The 25,532-nt window shown below is 59.3% G+C and overlaps 1 protein-coding gene across 1 annotated transcript in view; it reads left to right on the top strand.

The window, feature by feature from the left end:
* Positions 1 to 253: 253 nt before the first annotated feature.
* The window catches only part of RASGRF1 (Ras protein specific guanine nucleotide releasing factor 1), a 99,977-nt gene continuing 74,698 nt past the window's right edge, over positions 254 to 25,532 (top strand). Inside the window, 1 exon segment of the mRNA XM_053888597.1 lies at positions 254 to 922. Coding sequence (XP_053744572.1) covers positions 647 to 922 — 276 coding nt within the window. The 5' untranslated portion in view covers positions 254 to 646.

Genomic DNA, 25,532 nt, shown 5'->3' with positions numbered 1-25,532 from the left:
AAAACTGGGACTTAACCCCGGGTCGCCAGGGCGCCGCGGTGGGGCGCAGAGAGGCAGACTCCCAGGATGGCAAGCCTCCGGGGTTCCATGGGGTTAAACGAAAATTGATCTGATTTGGTTTTTAGCACCCGAAGGGGAGCAGGGGAGACCGCGGGGACAGGGGCAGGGTTTGCGCGTGTGCTTGTGCGTGCGTCCGCGTCCGGGGAGGGGGAGGGGGCGCCAAGGTGCAGCCTGCGCGCCGCTCTGCGCCTCGGCGGGCTGCGTGCGTGTCTCTGTCCGCGCTGCTCACACGGGCTCTTCGAGGGATCGGCGTCACATGACTCCGCCTGCCCCTCGCCCGCGCGCAGCTCGCCAGTCCCTCAGTTTGCCCGGCGCCGGGGGAGGGTCGGGAGGCCTCTCCGGGGCCCGGGGGCGCCGCGGGGTGGAGAAGAAGTTCCGGCGGGGAATGGTACATCTCTCTTCCAGAAGCCGCGGCCCGGCGCCAGCTCCCGGAGTGTAGCTATTTGGGGGGAGGGGAGAGCGACCAGGAGCGAGCGAGCGAGCGAGCGCCGGAGAGAGGCAGCGCGCCGCGCGCACGGACGGGGGGCCGCGGGGTGTCGCGCGGAGAAGATGTAAGCGCGTGGGGTCTCGCTGGCCTCCGAGCACCATGCAGAAGGGGATCCGGCTGAACGATGGCCACGTCGCGTCCCTGGGACTGCTGGCGCGCAAGGACGGCACGCGCAAAGGCTACCTGAGCAAGCGGAGTTCGGACAACACAAAATGGCAAACCAAGTGGTTCGCGCTGCTGCAGAACCTTCTCTTCTACTTCGAGAGCGACTCGAGCTCGCGGCCCTCGGGGCTCTACCTGCTGGAGGGCTGCGTCTGCGACCGCGCGCCCTCCCCCAAGCCTGCGCTCTCGGCCAAGGAGCCGCTGGAGAAACAGGTGAGGCCGCCGCCGCGTCTGACCTCCCAGCGCCCCCGCCGCGGCCACCCTCGGCGCCCCGGGGCCTTCCGCCGGCCCGCGGCGCCCGAACTTTGGTCCCTCCCCTCTGGGCGCCTTCGGTGCGAGCGGAGGCTGGGCCCTGGCGGGCGGGTGACCCCGCGGCGGGCAGAGGGGGCAGGGACTGCGGGCAGGGAGTAGGCGCGGGCTGCGGCTGCCCTTCACCCGGAGAGCTCCGTGGGAGGCGGGGACACAGGGGCCGAGACGCGGAGGCGCTGGGGGGCGACGGGGTGCGGGAGGAGACGGGGTTCCGGAGGACCGGGGATAGACGATGAATGAGGACCGACATCCAGCCAGAAATGGTGCTCCCCACCCCCACTGCCCCCCCGCGGCCCCCGACAGCCCCGACAGTCTGCTCCAGGCCTGGAGAGGGCGAGACGGAGGCGTCCGAGCGCCTGGTCCCCTGCTCCACCGCCGCTCAGAGTGGAGAGCCCGCCCTAGCTCTGCCGAGTTGGGGGGTGCGGGCCGCTGGGGTCGGTTCGGTGCCATCGGGCGTGATGAGCTCCCGGCCGGCCCCAGGCCCGAGCACCAGACCCGGGTGTGCCAGGAACCCCCTCTGGCGCGCGGGGACCAGGGCCAGGGCTGCTGCGGAGGCCGCGGGACAGGCGGGCGCTGCTCTCCTCCCCCTCCCGCTGCGACTCCGCCACCGCCGCAGTCCCGCTGCCCTCGCGTTTCCCGAGCTGCAGGGCTACGGGGCCGGGCCTGGGTTTGCCCGAGGGGCAGGGCGGGGTAGGGGTGCGCCTCTGGCGTGGAGGGAGGGAGGAGCGACCGAGAGCGAGGGCAATTTTTAAGCTCGATGCGCTCTCCAGAGGCGACTGCTCCGTTTCCATGCCTCTGGGAAGGGAAAGTCAAAGATAGTGGTTCCTAAAATGTCATCGCTGGAAGGGACCCGAGATCCGTGGGGGCTCCAACCAGCTAGCTGTTGCCTGGAGGAGGACGCCGAGGCCCACAGGGAGAAATTTACTTGCCCAGTGTCATACCACCAGTCGGTGGCTCAGGCTCAGAAAAGAGCACTGGGTTCTCAAAGCCACTGCTGCATGGAGACCAGTGGTGATGGAGCGGCCCAAGTGTCGGGAATAAAAACCCTGCTCCAACCGGCCCACCATGTTGTGGGGACGGGTCTGAGCCCGGCGTCTGCAGTACGCCCCTTTCTTCCCTGCCCTTGTCTGCTGGCGTTGGATGATTTCTGGGGACTGGGAAATGTGGGCAAGAATATTCGAGGGCCCATCTCTGGGGACAGCAGGCCACACGGCAGGGAGAGGCTCGCCGATGGCAAAGCTGAGCAGAAAGCAGGCAGCTCCTGGGCTCCAAGCACAGATGGGGCCTAGCGGACTCACCTGGGAGAGCCAGACCCAGGCTGGGCCAAAGACGCCGCTCTCAGCCCTTGATGGGCTGTCTTCACGGGCCTTCCGGAACATTGCCAACCTTTGCCAGCCCAAGTCCACCTGCGCCTGCCGGCAGCCTGCAGCCCCAGGCCCAGCTGGAGCCCACCTGCATCCCCCACACCAGAGCAGAGCGCTGGACAGGGGGGTGGAGGAAGCTGAGTGGCTGTGAGGCTCACAGCCTCTGTTCTCAGCCCTCGGAAGCCGGAGGCAGGCCTGAGACTGCATCTCCGCGCCGCGACCTCAGCGCACACGCTCAACTTCTCTGAGCCTCTGTTTTGTAATCCAGATAATGGAGATAATAGCACCTACTTTTCTGAGATTTCTAGAACGCGGGCAAATAACGTATATGAAAGCATGCTCACAACACGTTTTAGCTGGATCTAAATAAATTGTAGTCGGATCTCCATTACCCACTTGGGCAGGGAACAAAGGCCAGACACAGAATGTTAAAGCCGAAAGGCAGCTCAGAGAGAGTTCACACATAGCCAAACGGGACCAGCGAGTGGGGGTCACCTATCCCCACAGAGTAAGTCAGGGCAGAATCGGACCTAGAATTCATCCAGTGTCTAAGGATTCCTGAAAAGGAGATCTTGTGTTGATCCCAAATCAGTCTTGGCTCAGGTAACGAATCATGCTAGCAGCAGATTTTGGACGGGACAGGAGTGCAAAACCCAGAGATGATATGCTCACATGTTAAGGGCTGTGTCCCCAGAATGCCACCGATCGGGCATCCCCAGATGTGTTCAGAGAGCGGGCTCGTGGCGTGAGAAGATTAGGAGGCGACGATCTGATGCGGCCCAGCTCGGGTGCAGATTCCGTTAGGGACCTGTGCTTTGGTCTCAGGCACTTGCGTTAGATGTCCCTTCTGTCCCACTCCAGAGCGGGAAAAGTCCACTCGCCTTCTCTGGCCTGTGCGTGTTTGTAAGAATTTATAACGTTTCGGTTCTAAATTTCAGAGTAAAACCGATAGTCTCAGCAGCTGACCCGTATCTCTCATCGGGTTGGGTGCCCCATGGCACCACCCCGCGGGGCCCCAGCGTGCGAGCCTGGCTCCCAGCCATCCCGTCACCGGGCCTGCCTGGGATTTGGGCCCACAGGAAGCCCGGACTCGGAACCGGCTGGGCGTGTGGTGGGGTGCCCCGGTCAGGGCCTCGGAGGTGCCCAGGCTGACCGGACCGGCCGGTATCTGTGAAGCCGCTGTGTTAGCAGGATGTCTTTGTGTTGGGTCGAAGCAGGTGGCCTCCCCCCGGACAGGCAGGAATGCGTCAGGGACAGCGCACATAGTAGGTGTGCAGGGAGCGCCTGTAGAGCCGAACTCGGGGTCTCTCATGTGAATTCAACGCTTCGTGCCCTGGGGCCTGCCGCGTGCTAAGTCCAGGTCCTGTCGCTGTGTCGCGGGCCTAGGAAGCTGGATGGTCACGGCCCCCAGACCCTAAATACGGGCACTCGCCTGGTGCAGATTCTCCAGCAGGACGGAATGCAGGTGCTCTGGGAGCCCAGACCCCAGCACCAGGCTCAGCCTCGGGGGATGCCCTGGCCTCTGGCTGCTTCCGTGCGGGTCTGACCGCACCTCATGCAGCCCCGGTGTGCTGGAGCCCTGACCTGGGACCCCACACCTCATGAAGGCAGACTGGCACGGCCGCCGTCTCCTCCTGCCCCTGCTCGCTCAGTGCTGACTTCCTCTCCTCCCGGCCCCGGTGCCCTGGGCTTCGGGTTTGGATTCAGCCTCCCTACAGGCTGACCCTTGGTGTGGGAGCCGTGCTCTGGCCTTGAGCGCCCCACCCTCGTGCTGAGCCCTCTGAAATACAGCTTCCGGCCTCAGCTTCTCAACAGGCGACCCTGACCATCCAACCCCAGCTCCTTCCTCGCCCCACCAACCACAGGGGGTCCAGCCGCGGACCCCAGGCTCTTCCCGATTCACTTAGGACAGATGGGACATGGAAGGGACACAGACCCCCTCCACGGGAACCTCAGCACCGATGTGGGCGGAGGCTCCAGAGGCCGGGGGGTGGGGGAGCCCAGAGCACCGATTGTCCCCCCTCCCCCAAACCGGGTGCCTTTCCCCGGAGATAAGGTGGAGCCCCATTCCCGCTCCTCACGGGACGTGTTCCTGGTCGGCCTGGAGCGTTCACATCAACGACAGTCCTAAAGCTGCGAGCGTGCCCGATTTACAGATGGGGAAACTGGCTGGCGGTGCCACCAGCAAGGCGGGGGCCGAGCTGAGACTCCTCGGGCTCTCCCGGTCCGCAGCTACGCCACCGTCTTCGCCACGAAGCTTGCCCTCCCGTTGCTCTAGCACATTCAGCTTCTCGGCCAATCAGAAAACTGCAAACCTGGAGGGAGGGGGTGAGGTTGTGCCGGAAGCAGCCCCCTGAGACGCAGAACCGGGGCTCGGACTGCGGACGCTGGCACCTGCAGAAGGGCCCACGGTGCGCCCCCCCCCCCCCGACCCGGCAGGTGCGGGGCCCCAGGGTTAACTGTGTGGGGTGCCCGTTCCATCCCCTCTACGTCTCTAGAGCTGAAACGAGGTTGAAGAGCCTCGGTAATTATACCTTAACTGGGACAAGGAAATGCCAGGTCACTGCTTGTCTGCTTGGTGACAGTGGGGTGATGGAACCGGACCAGAGGACACACAGCTGCACTAAAATACACTACAGTGTGTGCAGCAAACATTCGGTCTCGAGGCGCCAGACCCGGGCTCAGTCCTGCAGCTACAGAGAAAAATAAAGCTTAATGTTGGTCTTCAAAGAGCTCGCGGTGGGGTGGGGAGCCCTCCCCGGGCTCACTCCCATAGCTACGGCCAAGTGTTGGGAGCTCTCCCTCCCCTGCTTCGTGCCCATGGGGTCACTGAACACCCTCGCTCACGCTGTCCCCCTCACCCCCCCTCCACACAGCCCCCACCAGGGCGGTCTAACCGCATGTCAGGTCGCGGCACCAAGCCTGAGAGGCCATCAGTGGCTCCCGTTGCCTTTAGGAAAAAATGCGAACTCCCAGCCATGACCTGGGGCACCCTCGGGACCCAGCCTCTGCGCCCCCAGCCCGGCCCCACCGTCCACATTTTGCCCCTCCACACCCTGCACCAGCCTCTGCTTTCCTACCTCAGGGCCTTAGCGGATACTTCCTCCGCCTGGAATGACCTCCCAGCCCAGGCCCTTCAGTGACCAAGTCCTGCCTCCGAGGTCTCAGCGTAGAAGCCACCTCCTTAGGCTTCGCTCACCACACACCGGGGCTTTTCCCTATCCATGCCATTGTCACGGTCTGCAAAGACCGTGTGTTTGGCTGGTGGTTTGTGAGTGGACACCACCCCCAGGACGCAGGTGCAGGAGATCAGGGGACACCCCCCCCCCCCAGAACACAGGTGCAGGAGATCAGGGCCAGCCAGGGCAGAGGCCGATGGGGCTAGTAGTAGCTAGTAGCTAGTAGTTGGGGGGCTTGCTGAACCCCGGGCAGCAGCCGGGTCTTTACAATAGAGACTGTTTACAGACACTGAGGTGCCCCTGGCAGGACCTGCGGTCCAGCTGGACAGGGTGGAACCTGACGTCCGACTGCCGACCTCAGCCTGGGGCAGACGCGGTGCCACCAGCAGAGAGAGACATGGGAGGGGAGCAGACCCGGGGTGGGGGGTGGTGGATGATGGCGAGTCCATCCCAGGAGGTCAAGGGTCAAATGTGAGGTGACCCCAGGTGTGGTGACTGCAGGTGCAGTGACCCCAAGTGTGGGGAGGCTACTCACAGAGACAGAGGCCGCCAGGCAAGCAGGGTAGGCGCTGACGGGCTGGACTGCTAGAAGGGGGCGCTCGGAGGGTCTGGCTGGACCGACACGTGCCCGGCCTGGCCCGTCCACTGTCCCTGCCCCCTCTGCAAAGGCAGCCAGCACCGTGGACGCCGACTTGCCGGGGTGCCCGCACCCACAGCTCGGTTCCTGACGCTTCCAAGAGAGTTCTGTCACTGCACCCTCGTGGAGGGAGGACCGGGGCCCAGAGCATTTGTCAAGGCCCGAGAGCGGAGGTCGGGTTTGAGCCTCCTGTGCACCCGGTGACTGTGACGCGACACACAAGTCCCTCTCCTCGGCCCCTAACCTACGGCTTCCCTGCCATCTGAGGAGCCCTGGGGCTTCTGCAGGGACCCTAGGTGACCACCATCAGGGCAGTGGAGTGGGGGCCACAGCCCTCACCAGAGGGAGCAGCCCCACTTTTAACCACTGTCCGTAGTAGGGGCCCATGTGAAACATCATCTTTGCTGTTTGTGCGCCACAAAGGCAGCGCTCTGTGGCCTGAGCGCTCGCGTGGAGTGAACGTGGACTCGGCCGTGGGTGACCTTGTCGCCGAGCGCTTCCCGACGCTAGACCAGCGAGCACAGGAGAGTGGGGAACACGGTTCGCGGAGCACCTCCGATCCGTGCCGGGCACCAGGGTGAGGTTTCACGTCCGGCCCCTGCTGAGTCCTCTCAGCAGCCCCTGCTAACCCATTCTCGAGACGACAAAACTGAGGCTCAGAGACGTCAGGGACTCCCTCGGGATTACAGAGAGCGTGCGGCAGAGCCGGCAGGCGGACCCGGGCCCCTCGCCCGCCTGCCTCCGGGACCTGAGCCCTCCGCCACGCTCAGCACACAGGCCTGGGCCGGGGGCGGTGGTGGAGTTTACCATTCTCTGCCAAGAAAAAGAATCAGCAGCAAGTGAAAATATGTCACTGTCGCTCCGGTGACTTCTACGAAGCAGCTTCTGTTTCTGCTTGGGTGGGAGCCTCGCAATTCGAATCCCACGAGCGTCAAGGCCAAGACAGGCATCCACATCCCACGGTCCGGTCTCCCCGGAACCCGTGGGAGCCCGGAGCCGGCGCCCATGTACACACAGCCAAGAACAGGACTCAGCCCCCCGATGTGTATGCGGGAGCTCCGGGGACACGTGGACCCGGGAGGGGCCCAGACGCCTCTGCGCGGGCACCTGTGGTGCAGTGGGCATGCCCACCCCCTCCCCAGAGAGGGGCACACAGCCCCTCAGATGCAGAGCCCGGTCGTCAGCTCGCTCACTGAGGACGAGCCACCCCGCCCAGGCAGGGAGGCAGCATTAGGTGGTAGCCACGGGCTTCGAGCCACGCGGACCGGCGTTCCTGCGGGTTCTGCCCCCTCGTAGCTGGGGGGTGGTCACGCTCCCTGAGCCCCGGCCTGCCTGCTTGTGAGGTGGAGGCCGTGATGGAGCCTCCCTCTGCCCCCTGCTCTGAGGCTTAGACCAGTGGCTCTTTGAAAAGCGCTGGCACAGCCCAGTGGGTCTCGTCAGTAAGCGATGGCTGCTGCGGCTTCGGGTTCCGCCTGCGTGACCAGCCTCTCGCTCAGCGGAGCAGCGACCCCGGGGCCTGGCGGCTCTGACGGGCTTGCAGCCAGTGACAGCAGGCCCTGAGCCCGGATATTAAGATGGGTGGGAATTCTTCACACGGAGAACCTGGGCGCTTCTGGGAAGGTCTCGGCAAGTCTGTCCCCGGTGCGGGGACGGGGAGCGATGCCCGCAGGAGCTCGTTCCATCCCTGCTGGCCACCCCGGCCCTGTCCATCTTGCCCCCTGCACGTCTCACACCCACCCACTTGGCGTCTGCCCCCCCTCAGCTCTGGTCCAGGCTGCCGTCCCCCCTCACCGGGACGTGGGGGTGGCCTCCGGGCCGTGCGCTAGTCAGGACGGGCCGCGCTCAGCTGCCGTAACAACCGCCATCTGCGTGAACGCGGGAACGTGTGTCTCTTGTCGGTGCCTTTCCCGCCCGTGCGCCCGGCGCCGTGATCACTGGGGGCCCAGGCTGATGGAGATTCGTGCTGACTCCTGCCCCCGCGGCCACCCAGCCGAGGGGAGGGCGGTCACACCCACCCCCCCAGGAGTGACCCGCTCTGGCCTCAGCTCAGTGGACAGGCAAGTCACGTGGCTCAGCCCAGCGGCAGCAGGCAAGTGCCGGCCTCCTGTGCCTGCGGGCGGAGCTCCGGTGTCCCCGCCGTCTGCCTCCAGCCGCTGTGTCCCGCAGGCCATCTGCCTGGGTGCAGCCAGAGCGTCCGCGACACACAGTTCCCACTCACACACATTCCCAGCAGCGGGGGGAAGGCCAGGCGCCTCACGGCGGGCGTAACGGCGGGAGGCGGAAGCCGGGCTCAGCCCGGTGGGTTCACACTTGCAGGGGCAGGTCCGGGCCAGGCCTCCCCTTTTCCTGACGCTCAGTGACCGTCATCCCTAGGCAGGCGCCAGGAGAAGCACTTTGGCCACCGGGTTTCCCCTGAAGTAATGAGGAAGAGAATTCTAGAAGCAGAAGTGGCGTTCTGTTCCGCAGAGTTGCTGGTGCCTCCTGGGAGCCAGGCCCGTGCTGCCTGGGGCCAGGAGGACGGGACAGAAGGAAGGGCCTGCCCTGGAGGGGCTCACTGTCCAGCGAGGAGGCCCCCCCCCCGCCTCCGGTAGACAGCGGCAGCACAAGGGGGGCCAGTGCTGGTGCAGAGCAGAGCCCGGGTCTGTGGGAGCCCAGCCGGGGGGCAGCAGGGCAGCTCGGGCAGGAAGGGAGCCGTGGGACATCCCGTGGGGGCCGTAGGGGCCCGCTGAGGCCCGTGTGCCCGGCTACTGAGCCGGCCCTTCCCCCCAAGAAGTTTCCCACCGGGTTCCTGACGGAGGCCGACGCCACACTGGAGCCTGTTCCTGAATTCGGCAAACGTCCTGAGATCTGGTCAGTGGCAGGGCCAGGCCGGGACGGGTCTGCGGGGGGGTGGCGATGGACTGAAAGATGTTCGTGCCGGACCAGCCACGCAGGACCTCCATGGCCCTGGCTCCTCGGGCAGGAGTAGCTTCAGACAGAGACCACCCGGCAGTAGAGGCTCGTGGAGGCTGACACGGGCCCCAGGCCTCGGGCTGAGCACCGCCTAGTTCAAGGCTGACTCTGAGGGGGGCCGGCCCTGTAGCCACTCACCCCGTTCCGGCCGGGCCGGCAGTGAGCCGTGAGGTGTCGGCAGCAGTGGGCCTCAGTCCCGGCTGGGGAGGGCCGCAGGGACACAGCCCAAGCCCCATGGGAGGCGGGAGCTGGATGGGGCCTGAGACAGACACGTGGCCCGGGGACCGGGCAGAGCCCGGTGGGGTAACCAGGCCCTGGGAGGATTCCAGCTGGAGAGCTCCGAGGCTCCTCGGAGCAGGGGCAGGATCCAGACCCCTCTCGAGCCGTATGGGACGGGGCGGGGCATCAGGAGTGGGACAGCTGGTCGGTCCAAGGAGTGACGTGGGAGCACCGCCGGCCCGGGGAGGCCAGTCCTTCCAGCGAGCAGGCCTGCTCGGGAAAGCTGTACTAGTGGAGTGCCGTGTGGCGGGCACGACACTGGCGTGGCTGGCGCAGCAGCCAGCATTTGAGGAGCGAGTTCTGTGCCGCAGAAGCAGTGGGGGTGGGGGGGAGCCGAGGACACTCCGGGGAGACCTGGCCCGGGTGGGACAGGACCTTTCCCTGTACGGGCCGGGGAACAGGGCGGCTTCTCTGGGAAGTCTGACCATGAGAGGTATGGAAGGGACCTGAGGGGGAGCCTGGATGGACGGCCCTTATGTGGCGGGGGGGGGGGGGGGGGGATCCAGGCCAGGGTGTGTCCACACACGCACACACATGTGCACGAGAACACTCGGGGTTCTCCGGCACAGCCCCCTCTGGACCGGGAAAAGCAGCATCCAGCAGAGAGGTCCGGCCGAGGCCCGGGGCCACCTGGACCACAATCCCGAAGGAGGAGCGGGAGGGATGAGCCAGGACCTGTTGGGGGACAGGGCAGCAGAGTTGAGCAGGAACGGTGCCTCCGTCACTCAGCTAGAAGCAGGGGGCAAGCAGTGGGTCTGGGCTCTGGCCAAGCAGGATGGAGACCCGGGCCAGGGGGAGCACAGGGGGCACTTCAGTGGTCCACGTGGGCGGAGCTGAAGCCTCGAAGCAGGGCGTGGCACGGGATGGGGGAAGGCACAGCGTCTGGAGATTCCAGAGTGAGACCCTTGCCGGCCAGCTGAATATCAGGAATGAGAAGAGATGGGAAGTGGAGTGTTGCACGGGCCGCCAGCCATTGCCTGCTCGACCTTGGCACACCTGCGACCCCTGGGTTGGTGACCCCCAAGCCTCTCGAGTACGCACTCGCGCAGGGGGGGTTTGGGATCAGGGTGGGCATTTTTTATTTTGAAACAACAGTTGTGGGCTCTCAGGGCTCTGGAGGCCAGCGGTCTGAAGTTGGGGCCGTGCTCCCTCGGACGTCCCAGGGAAGAACTTCCCTGACCTCCTCCAGCTTCTGATGGCTTCTGGCAGCCCCCGGTGCTCCTTGACCCACAGACGCAGCTCTCTGACCTCTGCCCGTGTCTTCACTTGGCTTTCTCCCTGTGTGTCTTTGCCCAGCTGTCAGCGCAGAGCCCGACGTGGGGCTTGAACTCAAACCGTGAGACCATGACCTGAGCCGAAGTCAGACACTTAACCGACTGAGCCGCCCAGGCGCCCCAAGACCTTATTTTCAAATAAGGTCACAGTCACAGATTCCAGGGGGTTTTGGAGGCTGCAGTCGCACAGCTCGCGAACGCACACGCATGTGTGTTTCCTGGGAACTTGCCACCAGTAGTTTGATTAGACCCCCCGCTTAGACTTGCAAAGGATTTGATTGGTTCGAAACCCATTATTAAGCACTTTTATGAACCACGAACTCTCACATTATCTCTGTGAGGTGGGCGATAACCTTCCCCGTTTTGTGAAAGAGAAAACGATCTGATCGATCTTCAGAATCTGAAAACCAAAGGGTTCCATGGTGGCGTAAGTTCCAGGAAATATCCTTCGTCGCAGGACTGCGCGGGGCCTTTACGATGTGAGTAGGCCTCCGGGGGTCCCCGAGAACCAAGGACTTCCGTCGTGAAAGGCCAGTGCCCCACCCCTTACGGCCAGCCCCGCCGCCCAAGCCTGGGGAGCACAGTGTCACCTGCCTTGTGGCTTTGCTGGTAATTAATAAGCCTGGCTCCCGTGCCACGGTGACAGATGTGTGACAGATGTGTTCGGTCACCCATTCAGCAAATGGAGGCTGCTCTGTGCCAAGGCCAAGGCACAATGCCGAGCTCCAGGGGCATGTCTTGGTCAGGAATCGTTTAGCGGAAACAGGAGCTTGTTCAGATCAGCTTAAGCAAAGGGAAGGACTTTGTTGGAAGAGCCACGGTGGTGACCCATGGAGCCTCGGAGAAAACCTGTGTGCGGCCTCCGTGGCCTGGACCGGGAACACGCCTCTGCCCAGCCCCCTTGCTACCCAGTCCCTGTCCCCGCTTCTCTCTGAGACACTTGTTTCCTTCTGTGCCTTCTCCCTGGCTCTTGGCGGTCACCATGCACAGCTCATCAGCTGCCTCTCCACGTCACCGTTGCAAACACCTGACACCCTGGGTGTGACCGCTAGAGCACCTGCCCACTTCCGCCCCAGGGCTGCGCTCCCGGTAGGCGAGGGGCGGGCAGCGGGGGAAGCGCTTCTGCCGGGGCATTGCCCCCGCGGGGTTCCCAGCACTGGGTGGACATCGAGACTAGCCACCCCAAGCCCATCCCCCTGCCCGGACCCTCTGCCCCTGGTCCTGCTTTAACAGGTCTCAGGAGGGGCCTGAGTGTGCGTGGCCCAGAATGAGCCTCTCCGCTCTCCCGGAAAGACCACTACAAAGCCATCATCACAGGGGCGCCCGGGGGGCTCAGTTGGTTAAGCGGCCAACTTGATTTCAGCTCAAGTCATGATCTCATGGTTCGTGAGTTTGAGTCCCGGGTCGGGCTCCACACTGATGGTGCAGAGTCTGCTTGGGATTCCCTCTCTCTCTCTCTTTCTCTGCTCCTTCCCCTCTCTCTCTCTCAAAAATAAACAAACTTAAAAAAAAAAAAAAGACAAGCCCTAAAGTACAGGCTTTTAGTACTCAAAGGCAGCCTAATCATCCTTATGATTAGGATGGCGGTAATTATAAGGGCCCAGGGGTGACAATACATTTAGACTGACACAGAAGTACTCGCGTACTCGCCCGTCTGCGTCCCTCGCGGGAACTTAGGTGCCTCTTAGCATAGGCGGGCAGGTGTAAACCCCCTGCTTGGATCAAAAATTTTGACCGCCTTAAGCCATATGAGGATCACCGCGGAAATCGAGTTAGAGCCCACTCGAATCCCGTAGCTTATGCCGTGGGACTACACGTAGGGTAAGTCAGGCGCGTGCCCCTGACTCCCAACAATCATTCCAGTCAGTTCAACAGACAGACACACAGACACACATCACATCAGGACACGGGTAACAATGGGCATGCCTACTGGTTTTTCAGGCGCCTGGAGATGTTTCTTAGCACTCTGGACTAATTTATACAGAGAAACTGGAAGTCCGTAGAGAAAGTGAAAGTGGTTAACTCGCAAGCGTGTTGGGCGTGAGTGGCCCACAGAAAAGAGTCCTGATGGGCCAAAAAGGCCCCCCCGATGGGCCAGAAAGGCCCCCTGTGTCAGTGGACGTCTCCAACTGACCCCGGCTGGGTGCCCTATAGCGCGTCCGCCAGGGTCACACCAGCTTCCAGACAGAACCGGTTCTCCAGAGAAAAAACACAGATCAGAGAAAAGGAAGAACGTTAGAGCCGGCTTACTTACCGATCGATCGGAATCAGATACGACCCGTTGACCAGAAGTCTGGTGGGCTCGGGGGAAATCTCGGTGGGACCTCCAAATGTTATGCCCGAAGTTCTGAAACCTCCCACAAAAGACCACCAGAGTCGTAAGTCAAAGCCAAGCGGCAAGGGTCGTTTATTGCAGGTTCGACCTTGGACCTCCACGCACTCGTTGCCGGTGTCGCTAAGAGGCAAGGCTGACCGATCGGGACCAACACTCTTGACAAGAGTGTGGCCGACCCATCGGGACCAACACTCTTGACAAGAGTGTGGCCGACCGATCGGGACCAACACTCTTGTCAAGAGTGTGGCCCCGAACAGCCGGGGTACAGAGTTTTTAAAGCCGATCACATCGTTTTATCATTATCTGGGAACAGAACAGAGAAACAGTTTCCAGATGAGTTAGAAACAGTTGCCAGATGAGTCAGAAACAGTTATCGAACGAGGTGATTATTTTAGACTTTCTGCCGCTAAGTTGCAACCAGTGGATCTCCTTGCCCTTGTCTCTGATGCTCTTTTTTGAGGTTTTGTTTCCTTCATTGATAAAGCCTGATTCACAAGAGTGTGAAGTATGATTTACAAGAGTAAAAGCAAGGTTGTTATCTTTTGACCTTCAGTGTCAGAACAAAGTTGTTATCTTTCAAGCTAAGCGTTAGCTTTACAGTACAATTTAACCCTTACAGTGCAAGCTGATAATGGCTTTGCGGGGGGAGAAGAAGGATTGTGGGAGCGCCTGGCAGTGCAGAATGAGCAGGAAAGAGACGAGCTAAGCTCTGGGTCCAAAGAGCAGCAGGCCTTCTGAAGGCCTTTCACGTTTGTCATCGACAGCCGTGAGGTGACCAGTGTGCGGGCAGAGAGTGAACGCGGGAGAACTTTGTTTCCCACAATGGATACCACCTGTGTGCCCCCGTGGCGCCTGTGTCCCCATGAGAGAGAAGAGGCTGCCCCGTGTCCCCCGACTCTGAGCACCGCCAGACGCGCCCGGCCCTGCCATCTGGGGGGGGTGACCCTCCGTCCTGCTTGGCCCAGGACTCCCGTGGTCGGCACTGGAGGTCTGTCCTTCGGGAGCCCCTTGGTCGGGGGCAGCCTGGGGCAGTGGTCACTCTGCCCGCCAGCTGGGCGTCCTGCTGGGTGTCCTGGACGGCGGAGAAAGCCGGAGGCGGGGGCCCTGCCAGCCACCCCACCCCCAGCTGCCGGGAGCTCCTGTCTGCTCAGCCGCCCTGGATGGTAGAAGGTTGTGACCCAGGCCTGAGGACCCCAGGAACACCGTGCCTGGGCAGGATGAGAAGTAAACCCAGCCCCCGACGGCGAGCAGGCAGTGGGAGCCATTGGGTGGGCAAAGCCCCTGGACGTGGTAAGGCCCCTGAAAGAATCCTGGAGCTGTTGTAACGGTCTGGCTTTGAGGCTCAGAGTGTTTCTGGATCCATCACAACCTTCAAGTCAAGGTGCCCGCCTCTTCAGGTCTAGGGACGCTCTGGTCTGTCCTGGATGTGGAGGCCCCCGCGTGGACTTCTGGGCCCTTCCCTGCAGCCCTGGACGCTCCCGGGGTCGCTCATCGAGCCTGCTTCCGAAACAAGGTCAAGTGTGGTCCAGTGGCAGGTTCGCCTCCATGGCACCTGTGGGTCTGTTCCGGCAGCTCCCGTGAGACCTGTTAAGATTCTGTACAGAATCCTCCCCCCAGAGGAGGCTCCAGCTTTGTGTCTGAGTTTATCCCATATCCTCGATGACGGGTAATGTGTGAGTACTGACCCCTCCCCACACGGCGTCCCGGGGAAGCCACACGTGTGGCCCTGCATCGCACCGGAAAGCTTTGGGGTGTCCCCACCGCTGATTCCAGAACGATGCTGCTGTTCTGTAGAGGGATCCGTCCCACGTGGTCACGTTGTCGTGGTAGGTGCGACGCGGGTCCTGCCCTGTGGTCATGTTGAGGCCCACGTATTATTCTGGTTGAGTTCAGACTTTGGGAAGCCCCAAAGTGGTCCTGCTTGGTCGGGCACCATTCTGGGTGTGCCTGACGTGTGGTCCTGGTCACGTCCCAGTGGGCCCCTGGCCCCAGTACGTGTGCCGTCCACCCTGCAACTCTGTGGGGCCCACCTCTGGCCTCCGCTCGGCCTTGTCTCTCTGGGGAGGCCCAGGGGTGGTTCAAGCTGTCAGGGCCGACCTGAGGTCTGTCTGAGCTTGGATCCGACACCATCTGAGGCTGTGGGACCATCTTAAGAGCTCCGGTGGTCCCCGGGGTCACTGTTCCTCCCTAGAAAAGGCTGATGTTGGCAGTGTTTATCCAGAACCCCAGAAACACCCAGCTCCCTTCTAGATTGCCAGCCGCGTGAGCTTGTCAGGTAGTGGGGGATAGGACATCCTGGTTCTGGAAGACTCCGGTGAGCTGGGCTGGTCCCGCTGACCCCGTGGATCCTGGGACCTGAGCCAGAGCAGGTCGGTGAACCCTCCCTCGCCCAGCCCGCGCCCTAACCGCAGACCATACTGCTCTGGGATCCGGAAAGCCTGTCCCAAACCCACCCGAATGAGCCAGAAAGGAGCTGAGGGAGCAGAGAGTGAGGCAGAGGCAGAGCACATGTGTCCAGACTTCTGCACCAGGAGGAGAGAAACGGGGAGCCCCTGATCTGACCTCAGCCTGTCACCAGCCTGAGAGGGAGGAACTGACCAAGAGGGGAGCTGTGCGGGGTGCTCCTTCCTGCAGCCCCGGCCAGCCGACCTCACCTTCCCTGCGGAAGGAGGCCGACAGGTGTGGGAGAGGGACCCGGGGAGGGTGGAGACCCAAGGGGCAGGGACCGACCCAGCGAGAAAGGGGCAGAGAGGTGCACGGATAGGACAATAGAGGCGGAGAAACGGAGAGAAGATCACAGAACAGCAGGGAGGTGATGGCTTCCCAGCCCCGCGAGCGACGAGGCGGGCTCCTCCTGGAACATGCCGGTGGGACGCAGCCCGGCTCCCTGTCCAGGCTGCTGCGGTGGAACCGGGCTGGGCCCCCAGACCCCCCCCCCCACCCGGCACCTCTGGTGACCACCAGTCCGTTCTGTACTTTTCTGGGAGTTTGGTTTGGCTTGGTTGGTTTTTTAGGTTCCACTTTTCTTTATCCGTTCATCCTTTGATGGACACCGACGTGGCTTCCGTGTCTTGCCCACCGTACGTGACGTTGCCGTGAATGTGGGGGTGCGGGTGGGTTTTGGAATCGGTGACTTTGTCTCCTTCCGATAACTACTCAGAAGTGCAGTTGCCGGATGGTAGGGTCGTTGTTTTTCCAACCCGAGGACCCTCCACACCGGTCTCCACCGCGGCTGCACCGGTCTGCGTTCCCACCCACAGTGCGCGAGCGCTCCCTTTCTGCGCGTCCTCGCCAACACCTGTTGTTCCCTGTGTTGTTGATGTTCGCCATTCTGACAGGTGTGAGGTGGTATCTCTTTGTGGTTTTGGAAAGAGAACGAGCAGGGGAGGGGCAGAGAGAGGGAGAGAGGGAATCTTAAGTAGGGTCTGCCTGACACAGGGGACTCGATTCCACAAATGACAAGATCGTGACCTGAGCCGAAATCAAGAGTCTGACGCCTAACGGACGGAGCCCCAGGCACCCCTGTGCAGAAGCTTTTTATTGTGATAAAAATAATCACAATTCGTTTATTTATTTTTGCCTTTATTCCCGTTGCCTTTGGAGTCAGATCCAAAAACACGCCGCCGAGAGTGAAGTCAAGAGCTTCATGACTACATTTTCTTCTAGGATTTTTATGGTTTCTGGTCTCACATGTAGATCTTTAATCCATTTTGAGTTTATTTTTGTGTGTGGTGTAAGAAAGTGGTCCAGTGTCATTCTTTTGCACGTGGCCGTCCAGTTCTCCCAGCACCGTTTGGTGAAGAGGCTTTTTCTCATTGCACATTCTTGCCTCCTTTGTGGTAGATCAATTGACCGCGTGAGCATGGGTTTACTTCTCCCTTCTGTTGATTGATCCGCGTGTCCGCCTTCATGCCGATAGCGTAGTGTTGGGATCACCACAGCTTTCTAATACGGTTTGGAATCAGCCAGCGTGATGCTCCCAGCTTCCTTTTTCTCAAGACCGCTGCGGCGACTTGTGATCTTTCGTGGTTCCACACGAATTTAAGGATTGGTTGTTCCGTTTCTGCGAAAAATGGCATCGCAGTTTTGAGAGGAATTGCATTGAATCTATAGATTGCTTTGGGTATGTGGACATTTTAACAGTATTAAGTCTCCCATCCGAGAGCGCGGAACGTCTTTCCATTTCCTTGTGTCGTCCTCAGTTTCTTTCTTCAGCGTTTTATACTTTCCAGAATATGGGCCTTCGCCTCTTTGGTCAGGTTTATTCCTGGGCATTTTATTATCTTTGGTGCAATCGTAAATGGGGTTGTTTTCTTAATTTCTCTTTCTGCTGTTTTAATATCGCTGTGTAGAAATGCAACAGATTTCTGTAGGTTGATTTTGTATCCTACGACTCTGCTGAGTTCATTTATCAGTTCTAGTAATTTTTTGGTGAAGTCTTTAGTGTTTTCTATGTAGAGTATTATGTTATCTGCAAATAGCGAACGTTTTATATTTTTCCGTATCAACTCGGATGCCTTTTACTTCTTTTCCTTGTGTGGTTGCTGAGGCTAAGACTTCCAACATTGTGTAGACTAAAAGTGGTGAGTGGACATCTGTCTCATTCCCGACCCTCGGGGAAAACTGTTTTTCACCACTGAGGATGATGTTAGCTGTGGGTTTTTCACATGTGGCTTGTGTCATGTGGAGATATATTCCCTCTAACCCTGCTTTGTTAAGAGTTTTTATCATAGATGGATACTGAATTTCTTCAAGTGTTTTTTCTACATCTATTGAGATGATCATGTAATTTCTATTCCTCATTTTGCTAACATGGTCTATCACACTGATTGACTTGTGGATGTCGAACCATCCTTGCATCCCTGGAATGAATCGCACTCAGTCGCGGTACATGATCCTTTCAATGTGTTGTTCATTCAGCTTGCTAATGTTTTGTTGAGGATTTTTGTATGTATGCTCATCAAGGACATTGCCTGTGACTTTCTTTTTTCGATGGCGTCCTTGTCTGCTTTTGGCATCAGGGTAATGCTGGCTTGGGAAAATGAGTTTGGAAGCATTCACGCCTCTTCAATTCTTTGGTAAGAGTTTGAGAAGGATAGGTGTTAAATCCTCTTTGAATGTTTGGTGGAATGCACCAGTGAAGCCTTCTGGTCCCAACTTTTGCCTGTTGGGGGGTTTTGATTCCTGATTCAATCTCCTTCCTGTAACTGACCCAGTCAGATTTTCTGTTTCTTCATGATTCAGTCTTAGAAGACTATGTTTCTCGTAATTTACACAATTTTCTAAGTTGTTGATTTGTTGGTGTATAATTGTTCATAGTAGTCTCTTACGATCCCTCGTATTTCTTTGGTATCAGTTGTATCTTCCCTCTTTCGAAAGTTCCTGATTTTATTTGAGTCCTCTCTCCTTTGTTCTTACTGAGTCTAGTTAAATGTTGATCAGTCTTATTTGTCTTTTCAAAGAACCAACTCTTCTTTTCATGGATCTTTGCTATTGTTTTTTTAGTCTCAATTTTGTTTATTTCTGCTCTGATCTTTATTTCCTTCCTCCTACAACTGCTGGGTTTTGTTACTCTTTTTCTAGTTCCTTTACATGTAAAGTTAGATTGTTTATTTGAGCTTTTTCTTATTTCTTGCATCACTACGAACTTCCCTCCCGAAACTGCTTTTGCTGGATCCTGTAGATTCTGTTGTGTTGCATTTTCGCTTCTATTCACTTCAAGTCTTTTTTTTTTTTAAACTTCTTCATTGAAACATTTGTCATTCAGCATTGTGTTTAATCTTCACACGTTTGTGGTTTTTTCCCGTTTTCTTTTTGCAAGCGATTTCCAGTTTCGTACCATTGTGGTCTGAGAAGATGCTTGACATGATTTCAGTCTTAAATTCATTGACACTTGTTTTGTGGCCTAACATATGGTCTCTCCTGGAGAATGTTCTATGTGCACTTGGCCAGAATGTGTGTTCTGCTGTTTGGGGACGGACTGTTCTGTGTAGAGCTATCAGACCCATTTGGTCTAATGTGTCCTTTAAGGCCACTGTTTCCGTGTTGATTTTCTGTCTGGATGATGTATCCATTGATGCAAGTGGGGTGTTCATGTCCCCTACCGTTAACTGCATTGCTGTGCATTTCTCTTTTTAAGTCTCTAGTATTTGCTTTATGTGTTTATGAAGCGTATGTCGCATACATAAATATTTAAAATGTTGTCTCTTCTTGCTGGATTGACCCCTTTATCATCAGTAATGCCCATCTGTGTCTGTAATTATGGGCTTTGTTTCCAAGTTTCTTCTGTCTTAGGTAAGTGTAGCTACCCCAGCTTTCTTTTGGTTTCCATTTGCGTGAAGCATCTCTTTCCATCCCTTCGTTTCCAGTCTGTGTGTCCTTACATCTGTCTGTCCTTACATGTTATAGAGAGCACATAGGTGGGTCTTTTTTTTTCTAATTGATTCAGCCACTCTGTGTCTTCTGATTGGAGAACTTAGTCCCTTTTTGTTTGTGGTACTTACAGATGGGTATGTACTTGTTGCCATTTTGTTCATTATTTTCTGCACATCTCATATTTCCTCTCTGTTCCTCCTTCTCTTCTTGCCCCCTTCCCTTGTGGTCTGATGCCTTTCTATAGTGTTACGTTATGTGGTTACCACGTGACCTACATACATCAGCCTACAGACACACCTTGGAGATACTGCGTGTGCGGTTCCGGACCGTGGCGATAAAGTGAATGTTGCGATAAAGCGAGTCAAATGAGTTTTTTGGTTTTCCAGGGCATGTTAAGGTTACATCTACGCCGTCCTGCAGTTTATTATTTCTTGGACATGTGCGATAGCACGATGTCTGAGAAAACAATGTACTTACATAAATTTTAAAGTATTTCTAACCAATGTTAACTCTCTCCTGAGCTTTCAGTGAGTCATAATCGCAGATCCCCGTAATAAAATTAATAGTAGCGAAAGAGCTTGAAATACCGCAAGAATTACTAACAGGTGACACAGAGACCCAAAGTGAGCAATGCCGTTGGGAGAATGGCACCGATGGACTTGTCTGATGTGGGCTTGTCGCAGACCTGTAATATGCAAAAGTGCAAAATGCAGTAAGCAGAGCACAGTGAAATGAGGTGTGCCCGCGTGTGTGTGTGTGTGTGTGTGTGTGTGCACCCCAGTCTGGTTTAAGTAGCCAGCAATTTAAGTTTGAACACATCCTAAAACTTAACATTTTTACACCCTCTCCCCCACGTGTTAGGCTTTTCATGTCACGTTTCACATCTTTTTTATTTTTACCCCTTCCCTCGTTGTTGTGGTTGTAGTTATTTTTACTGCTTTTGCCTTTAACCTTCATTCCAGCTTTGTAAGGGATTGAGCCGCCGTCTTTACTACACGTCTACCTTTACCGTGAGATTTGTGCTCCCACGTGTGCTCTCATTCGCCGCTAGCACCCTTGCTTTTCAGCCCAAAGAAGTCCCCCGAGTGCCTCTTGCTTGGCCAGTTCCGTGGCGGTGAGCCCCTGTGGCTTGTGCTAGTGTGGAGAACGTTCTCTCCCCTCAGTTCTGAATGACAACCTTGCAGGCTGGCGTGTCCTTGGCGGAAGGTTTTTCCCTCGGCACGTCGACTATACCCCGCCACTCCCGCTGGCCTGCGAAGTTTCTGCTGAAAAATCTGTTCATAGTCTTGTGAGGTTTCCCTTGTACTTAAGAAGCTGATTTCTCTTGCTGCTTTGAGGACCCTCTTTCTCTTTAACTTCTGATGTTTCCGTCATAGTGTGTCCCGGTATGGGGCTCCTTTGGTCACCTTCCTTGGGACTCTCTGGGCTTCCCGGACCCGGATGTGTGTTTCCTCCCCCAGGTCAGGGTCGTTCACAGCCGTTATTTCTTCAAATGACTTTTCTGTCCCTTTCTCTCTTCTTCCGGGCCCCTTACTACCCAAACACTGTCCCCTGCGTGTTATCCCCTGGGTCCCTGAGCAATCTTCCTGCTGCTCTTTTCCAGTGTGTGCCTGGCTTCCAGATGACCGGTCCTGTCTTCTGCTTCGTCCGCCGTGTTGTTGAACCCCTCGTGTGTTGTCCAGAGTTACTGTATCCTTCCCTCCGTGACTCCTGTTTGGTGCCTTCTTGTGTTTTCTCTCTGTTGAGGCTCTCACTGTGTCCCTCCGCTCTTCCCAAGATCAGTGAGCCTCTCCGGCTCAGTTACTCTGAGCCCTCTATCAGGTAAATTAGCTGTCTCAGTCTCACAAAGGTTTTTTTACTGGAGTTTCATCTTGTTCTTTCTTTGGGAACATATTCCTCTGTGTCCTCATTTTGCCTGGCTCTCCGGGTTGGTTTCCATGTATTAGGCAAAAGTCCTCTCTCCTCATCCTGAAGGGGTGGTCACGGGAAGCCTGGGGTGGGTGTCAGTCTGCTGTCTGCACGGTGCCCCGGGGAGGTGGCCTGCCAGGAACGTCTCTCCGATTGTTTGAGTCCTGTGGGGCCCAGAGCTACAAGCCCCCCGGCCACCAGAGCCACACATCCAGGGGACACCCCCGTGGAGACTGGGCACAGATCTGTGGTGGGGGCGTGGGGGCAGAACACATCAAGCCTACTTGCTGGGTTCAGTGGAGCGGGGGCCACAGCCTCCCCTCACTTCAAAAACCCCCGGGCATTCCTAACTTCGGCTGTTCTCACCCCATCACCGAGATCTCTTCTCCCAACCTTGCTGCTACTGTGAGGTCTGCTTCCCCTGGAGAAGCAGCCCCGTCCCTCCGTGCTGGCAGGGGAGGTGGAGAAGAGTGGGAAGTAGGCGGGCACAGGGACAGTTGTAGCACCCACAGTGCCCATCCCAGGGTCTTGCCTTCCCCACCAGGGCCCGGACCCCTGAGAAATGCAGCCACACCAGGCAGAATGGCTGGCACAGAGCAAGTGCTCAGGGGGCATATTGGCAGTATTATCGGGAATAGTTTTTAAAAATTTTTTGATGTTTATTTTTGAGAGGAGAGAGAGAGAGAGGGAGAGAGACAGAGCATGAGCAGGGGAGGGGCAGAGAGAGGGAGACACAGAATGTGAAGCAAGCTCCAGGCTCTGAGCTGTCAGCACAGAGCCCGACGCTGGGCTCGAACTCACGGACTGTGAGATCATGACCTGAGCCGAAGTCGGATGTTCACCCAACTGAGCCCCCCGGGCGCCCCTATCGTGAATATTAATAAGAGTAAGGGGACGAGGACCACAGACCGCAGGGTGCCTTGTGGAGACATCATCAGAGCCCTGGAGCGGGATGTCCCTTTCATGTGTCTGTTCATCCTTTCCTTCCTCAGCCATTTGTCAGCACTTACTCGGTACCAGACTCTGTGTGGGGCTCCGGAGTACCCAGAGGAAGGTAGCCAACCCCGGCCCCGGCCTTGAGCAGTGCACGGCCCGTGAGTCAGTCAGGCGTGAGACCCTCTGGAAGGAGGGGCCTCAGGGGGACGCCATCCTCAGTGACAGAAGGACGGGGGCCTAGCAGACACCCCCACCCGGCCAGGCCGAGATCCAGACAAGTACCTGGCGCTCTGTGTGTGTCCTGGCAGACACGGGGCCACACCTAGGCCCCCAGGCCACACCTGGGCCACACACCTGAGCGGGACAGAAGGGCGCCAGGCCAGAGCCTCCCCAGGGCCTCCCACGGGCTGTACGGGGAGACCGGGAGCCGGCCCAGGCCTGTCCTGAGCTCCAGGAAAGATGCAGAACACTCACCTCCAGCCGGGCTGTGCCCTCCTCCCCCCCGCCCAGCAGATGGGCAGGCACACGTCCATGAGGACAGAGACATAGATGGTGCACGTGTACAGGGAGATCACGGAACTCAGAGACACAGACGGCCCAGCTCGTCCACCCAGCACCGCGCCCCCCATCGCGGATGAGAGCCCGAGCAGGACAGAGGAAGGGGCCCGGCGGCCCCGAGCCGCACGGTGGGTCGGACTCCACGTCCGGTGCCCATTCTCTCCCAGGAGGCCACTTGTCCCTTAACTTGGGGCGTGCCCCTCCCAATCCTGGAGAGAACGCCGGATGACGGGGGAGCCCTGGACTGCGGCCCGGCGCCCCCCTGCGGGAGCCACATCACACCTCCCACCGCAGCCCCTCTGAGGGAGGGCGGTCACCGTGTCGCAGGCGCCTGCACACCCACGGGCCACCCCGGCCGCACCTGCCTGGGACCGGCCGCCTTCCCGGCACCACACCGCCGGCGGTTTACTGGGTCTGTCTGCGCGCGGCCTAGGCCCTCGTTCAGTCTTGCTCAGTTCTCCAGATTCCTTTCTTACTAGCATCTTCCCGGAACCTGGAGCTCACCAGCGTGGGGGCTTCGTTCTTTCCCAGCGGATTTTACTGCCCCTGTCCGCTTTGTGTCTCCGTCCCTGCCTCCCTTCTCCGTCTCCCTCCATCGCTGTCTCCACTCTGTCCCCATCCTTGTCTGTGTCCCCCGCCCCCCAGGCCCCACGTGGAGCACAGTCTGGTTCCTGAGCCGCCCGGAGTCAGGACTGGGGATGACTCAGGTGGCTGGGAGCAAGTCTACCGTCCCCTGGTGAGCACTGGCTGCTGGTCACCGGGGCCACGTGGCCGCGTAAGCCAATGTCAGGGGGGAGGCTGGCGGGCACACGGGACCACACTGCTCTCCCGTCCCCTGGGCCACTTACTCTGCAGCCGGGGCCGCAGAAGCATCGCCGGCCGAGAGCAGCCGTGTCCCGGAGGGGGCCTCGGGCAAGCCCCTGCTCCCTGTGACATGGGGGCGGTGTGCTTTACCCCAGGGGCTGTGGCCCAGGGAGGCCGTGCTCTCCGCTGGCTCTCCCTCCTCCAGCTGAGGCTCCCCAGGCTGCCCGCGCAGCAGGCCCTTTGGCCTCTGCCCCGAAGGCGCCCCGGGCCTGCTTGTCAGGAGACACAGTGAAGATTCTGGGCTGTGCCCGCCCCTGAGGCCCCCACGCCCAGCCCTCCACCGGCCGCTGCTCGGTCACTCAGGGTCTAGACAGGGTCTCCAAAGACAAGACGCATGGGACCCGCGTTAGGAGACTGGCCATGGCCACGCGACTTCACCCGGAGCAGGGGTGACAGAGGCGAGGCCTCACAGAGGCGGAGTACATGAGGGGTATGCTAGCCCCTCGCTGTGGAGGTGACGGGACAGCGTGGGGAGGAAGTCTCTGGGGACAGACCCTTCTCCGAGGGGCAGACAGTCGAGCATCCGCATGGCTCCAGAGGCGTCTGTGGTGGCCTGGGTTCAGGCCCGGGAGCTTCCTCGCGGCTAATTCCCTGCTGAGGGGGGTGGCGGGGGTCACGGTACCCAGGCTGGCAAGCGGCCGAGCGTTCTCTAAGCTGGGCCGATCGGGAAGAGGCCGCTGTTAGGGGAGAGGGGCCTCAGCCAAACCCCTCACTGCCCGCAGCTCTGGGGGCCCGGCTCCCGGGGCTTTGCCAACCCGGCCCCTCCCCGGGCAGGTCCACAACCCCCCCGCCACCCCAGCGGCTTGGCGGGGAAGGAGACCACTCTTGCCCTGGGAACAGGGCCTGGTCCCATCGGTGGGCCCATCCAGCTCCAGGACATCCCCCCTGGGGACCCAAGGAGACCCACCCTGTCCGTCCCCCGTTTCTGAGTTAGGACCCGAGTCTCACCCGCCTATAAGCTCCGTAGCTTTTCCGTCTCTACACCCAGCGCCAGGCCCCAGCTTGTGTGTCCTCCTGGCTTCTCTGCTTTCCAGCTGTGTGGCCTTGAGCTAGTGGCTTGAGTTCTCTGTGCCTCAGGTTCACCCCCCTTGGTGAGTGTGGCACTCCGTGAGATCGTGGGGGGACAACCTGGGGGTGCTCACCGTCTCTCGAGAACCACCCGCGGCTGCCTTCCTTCTTCACCTGCTTCTCCCGGGGGGCAGGTGGGGGGCGTGCCCACCCTTCCGAATTCAGTTATTCGAGGCTGCAGCTGACAGTTCCTTCCACAGCCCCAGTTGTCTGTTTCCTAGGAAACAAGTGAGAGACATGGAGTGTGCAACAACACGCACACACACACACACACACACACACGCACGCGCACAGGCACGCACGCACAGGCACACCCTGGCTGCCACCCAGACTGACCCTTAACAGAAATACAGGAAATGTCAGCAGAGGCTAAAAATAGTTTACGCACCACACCTCGGTTGCGGGTCCTTCCCCCCGAACCCCGACCCCCCAAACCTGCCCCTTATCCTGCCCCTCCCCCTCTGTGGCCCCCCCACCTCTAGTCGCTCCAGCCAAAGACCTGAGTGTCGTCCTGGCGACGTCCTCCCAGCCCGTCCCCCTGCTGGGCACCGCCACCCGGACCCTGCCGCCTGCCCCCCTTGCCTCCGGCATCCCTGTTCCTGCCGCCCCTCCCACCCCAGCACACCAGGCGCAGACGTCTGTGCCGCCCCCACACTCCGCGTCTAGCGACCGTCACTCCTGGACCAGGGCCCCAGCGCTGGGCAGCCCTCCTGCTGTCTCTGGACCGATCAGGGGACAGCCCCTTGTCACCTCCATACAGCAGTGAGTGTGGCTGTGGCAGTTGT

This window comes from Panthera pardus, unplaced genomic scaffold, assembly GCF_024362965.1.
Source record: "Panthera pardus isolate Hobbes unplaced genomic scaffold, ASM2436296v1 HiC_scaffold_23, whole genome shotgun sequence".
In the NCBI taxonomy this organism is placed as follows: domain Eukaryota; kingdom Metazoa; phylum Chordata; class Mammalia; order Carnivora; family Felidae; genus Panthera; species Panthera pardus.
This window is presented reverse-complemented; position numbering and strand designations above follow the sequence as displayed.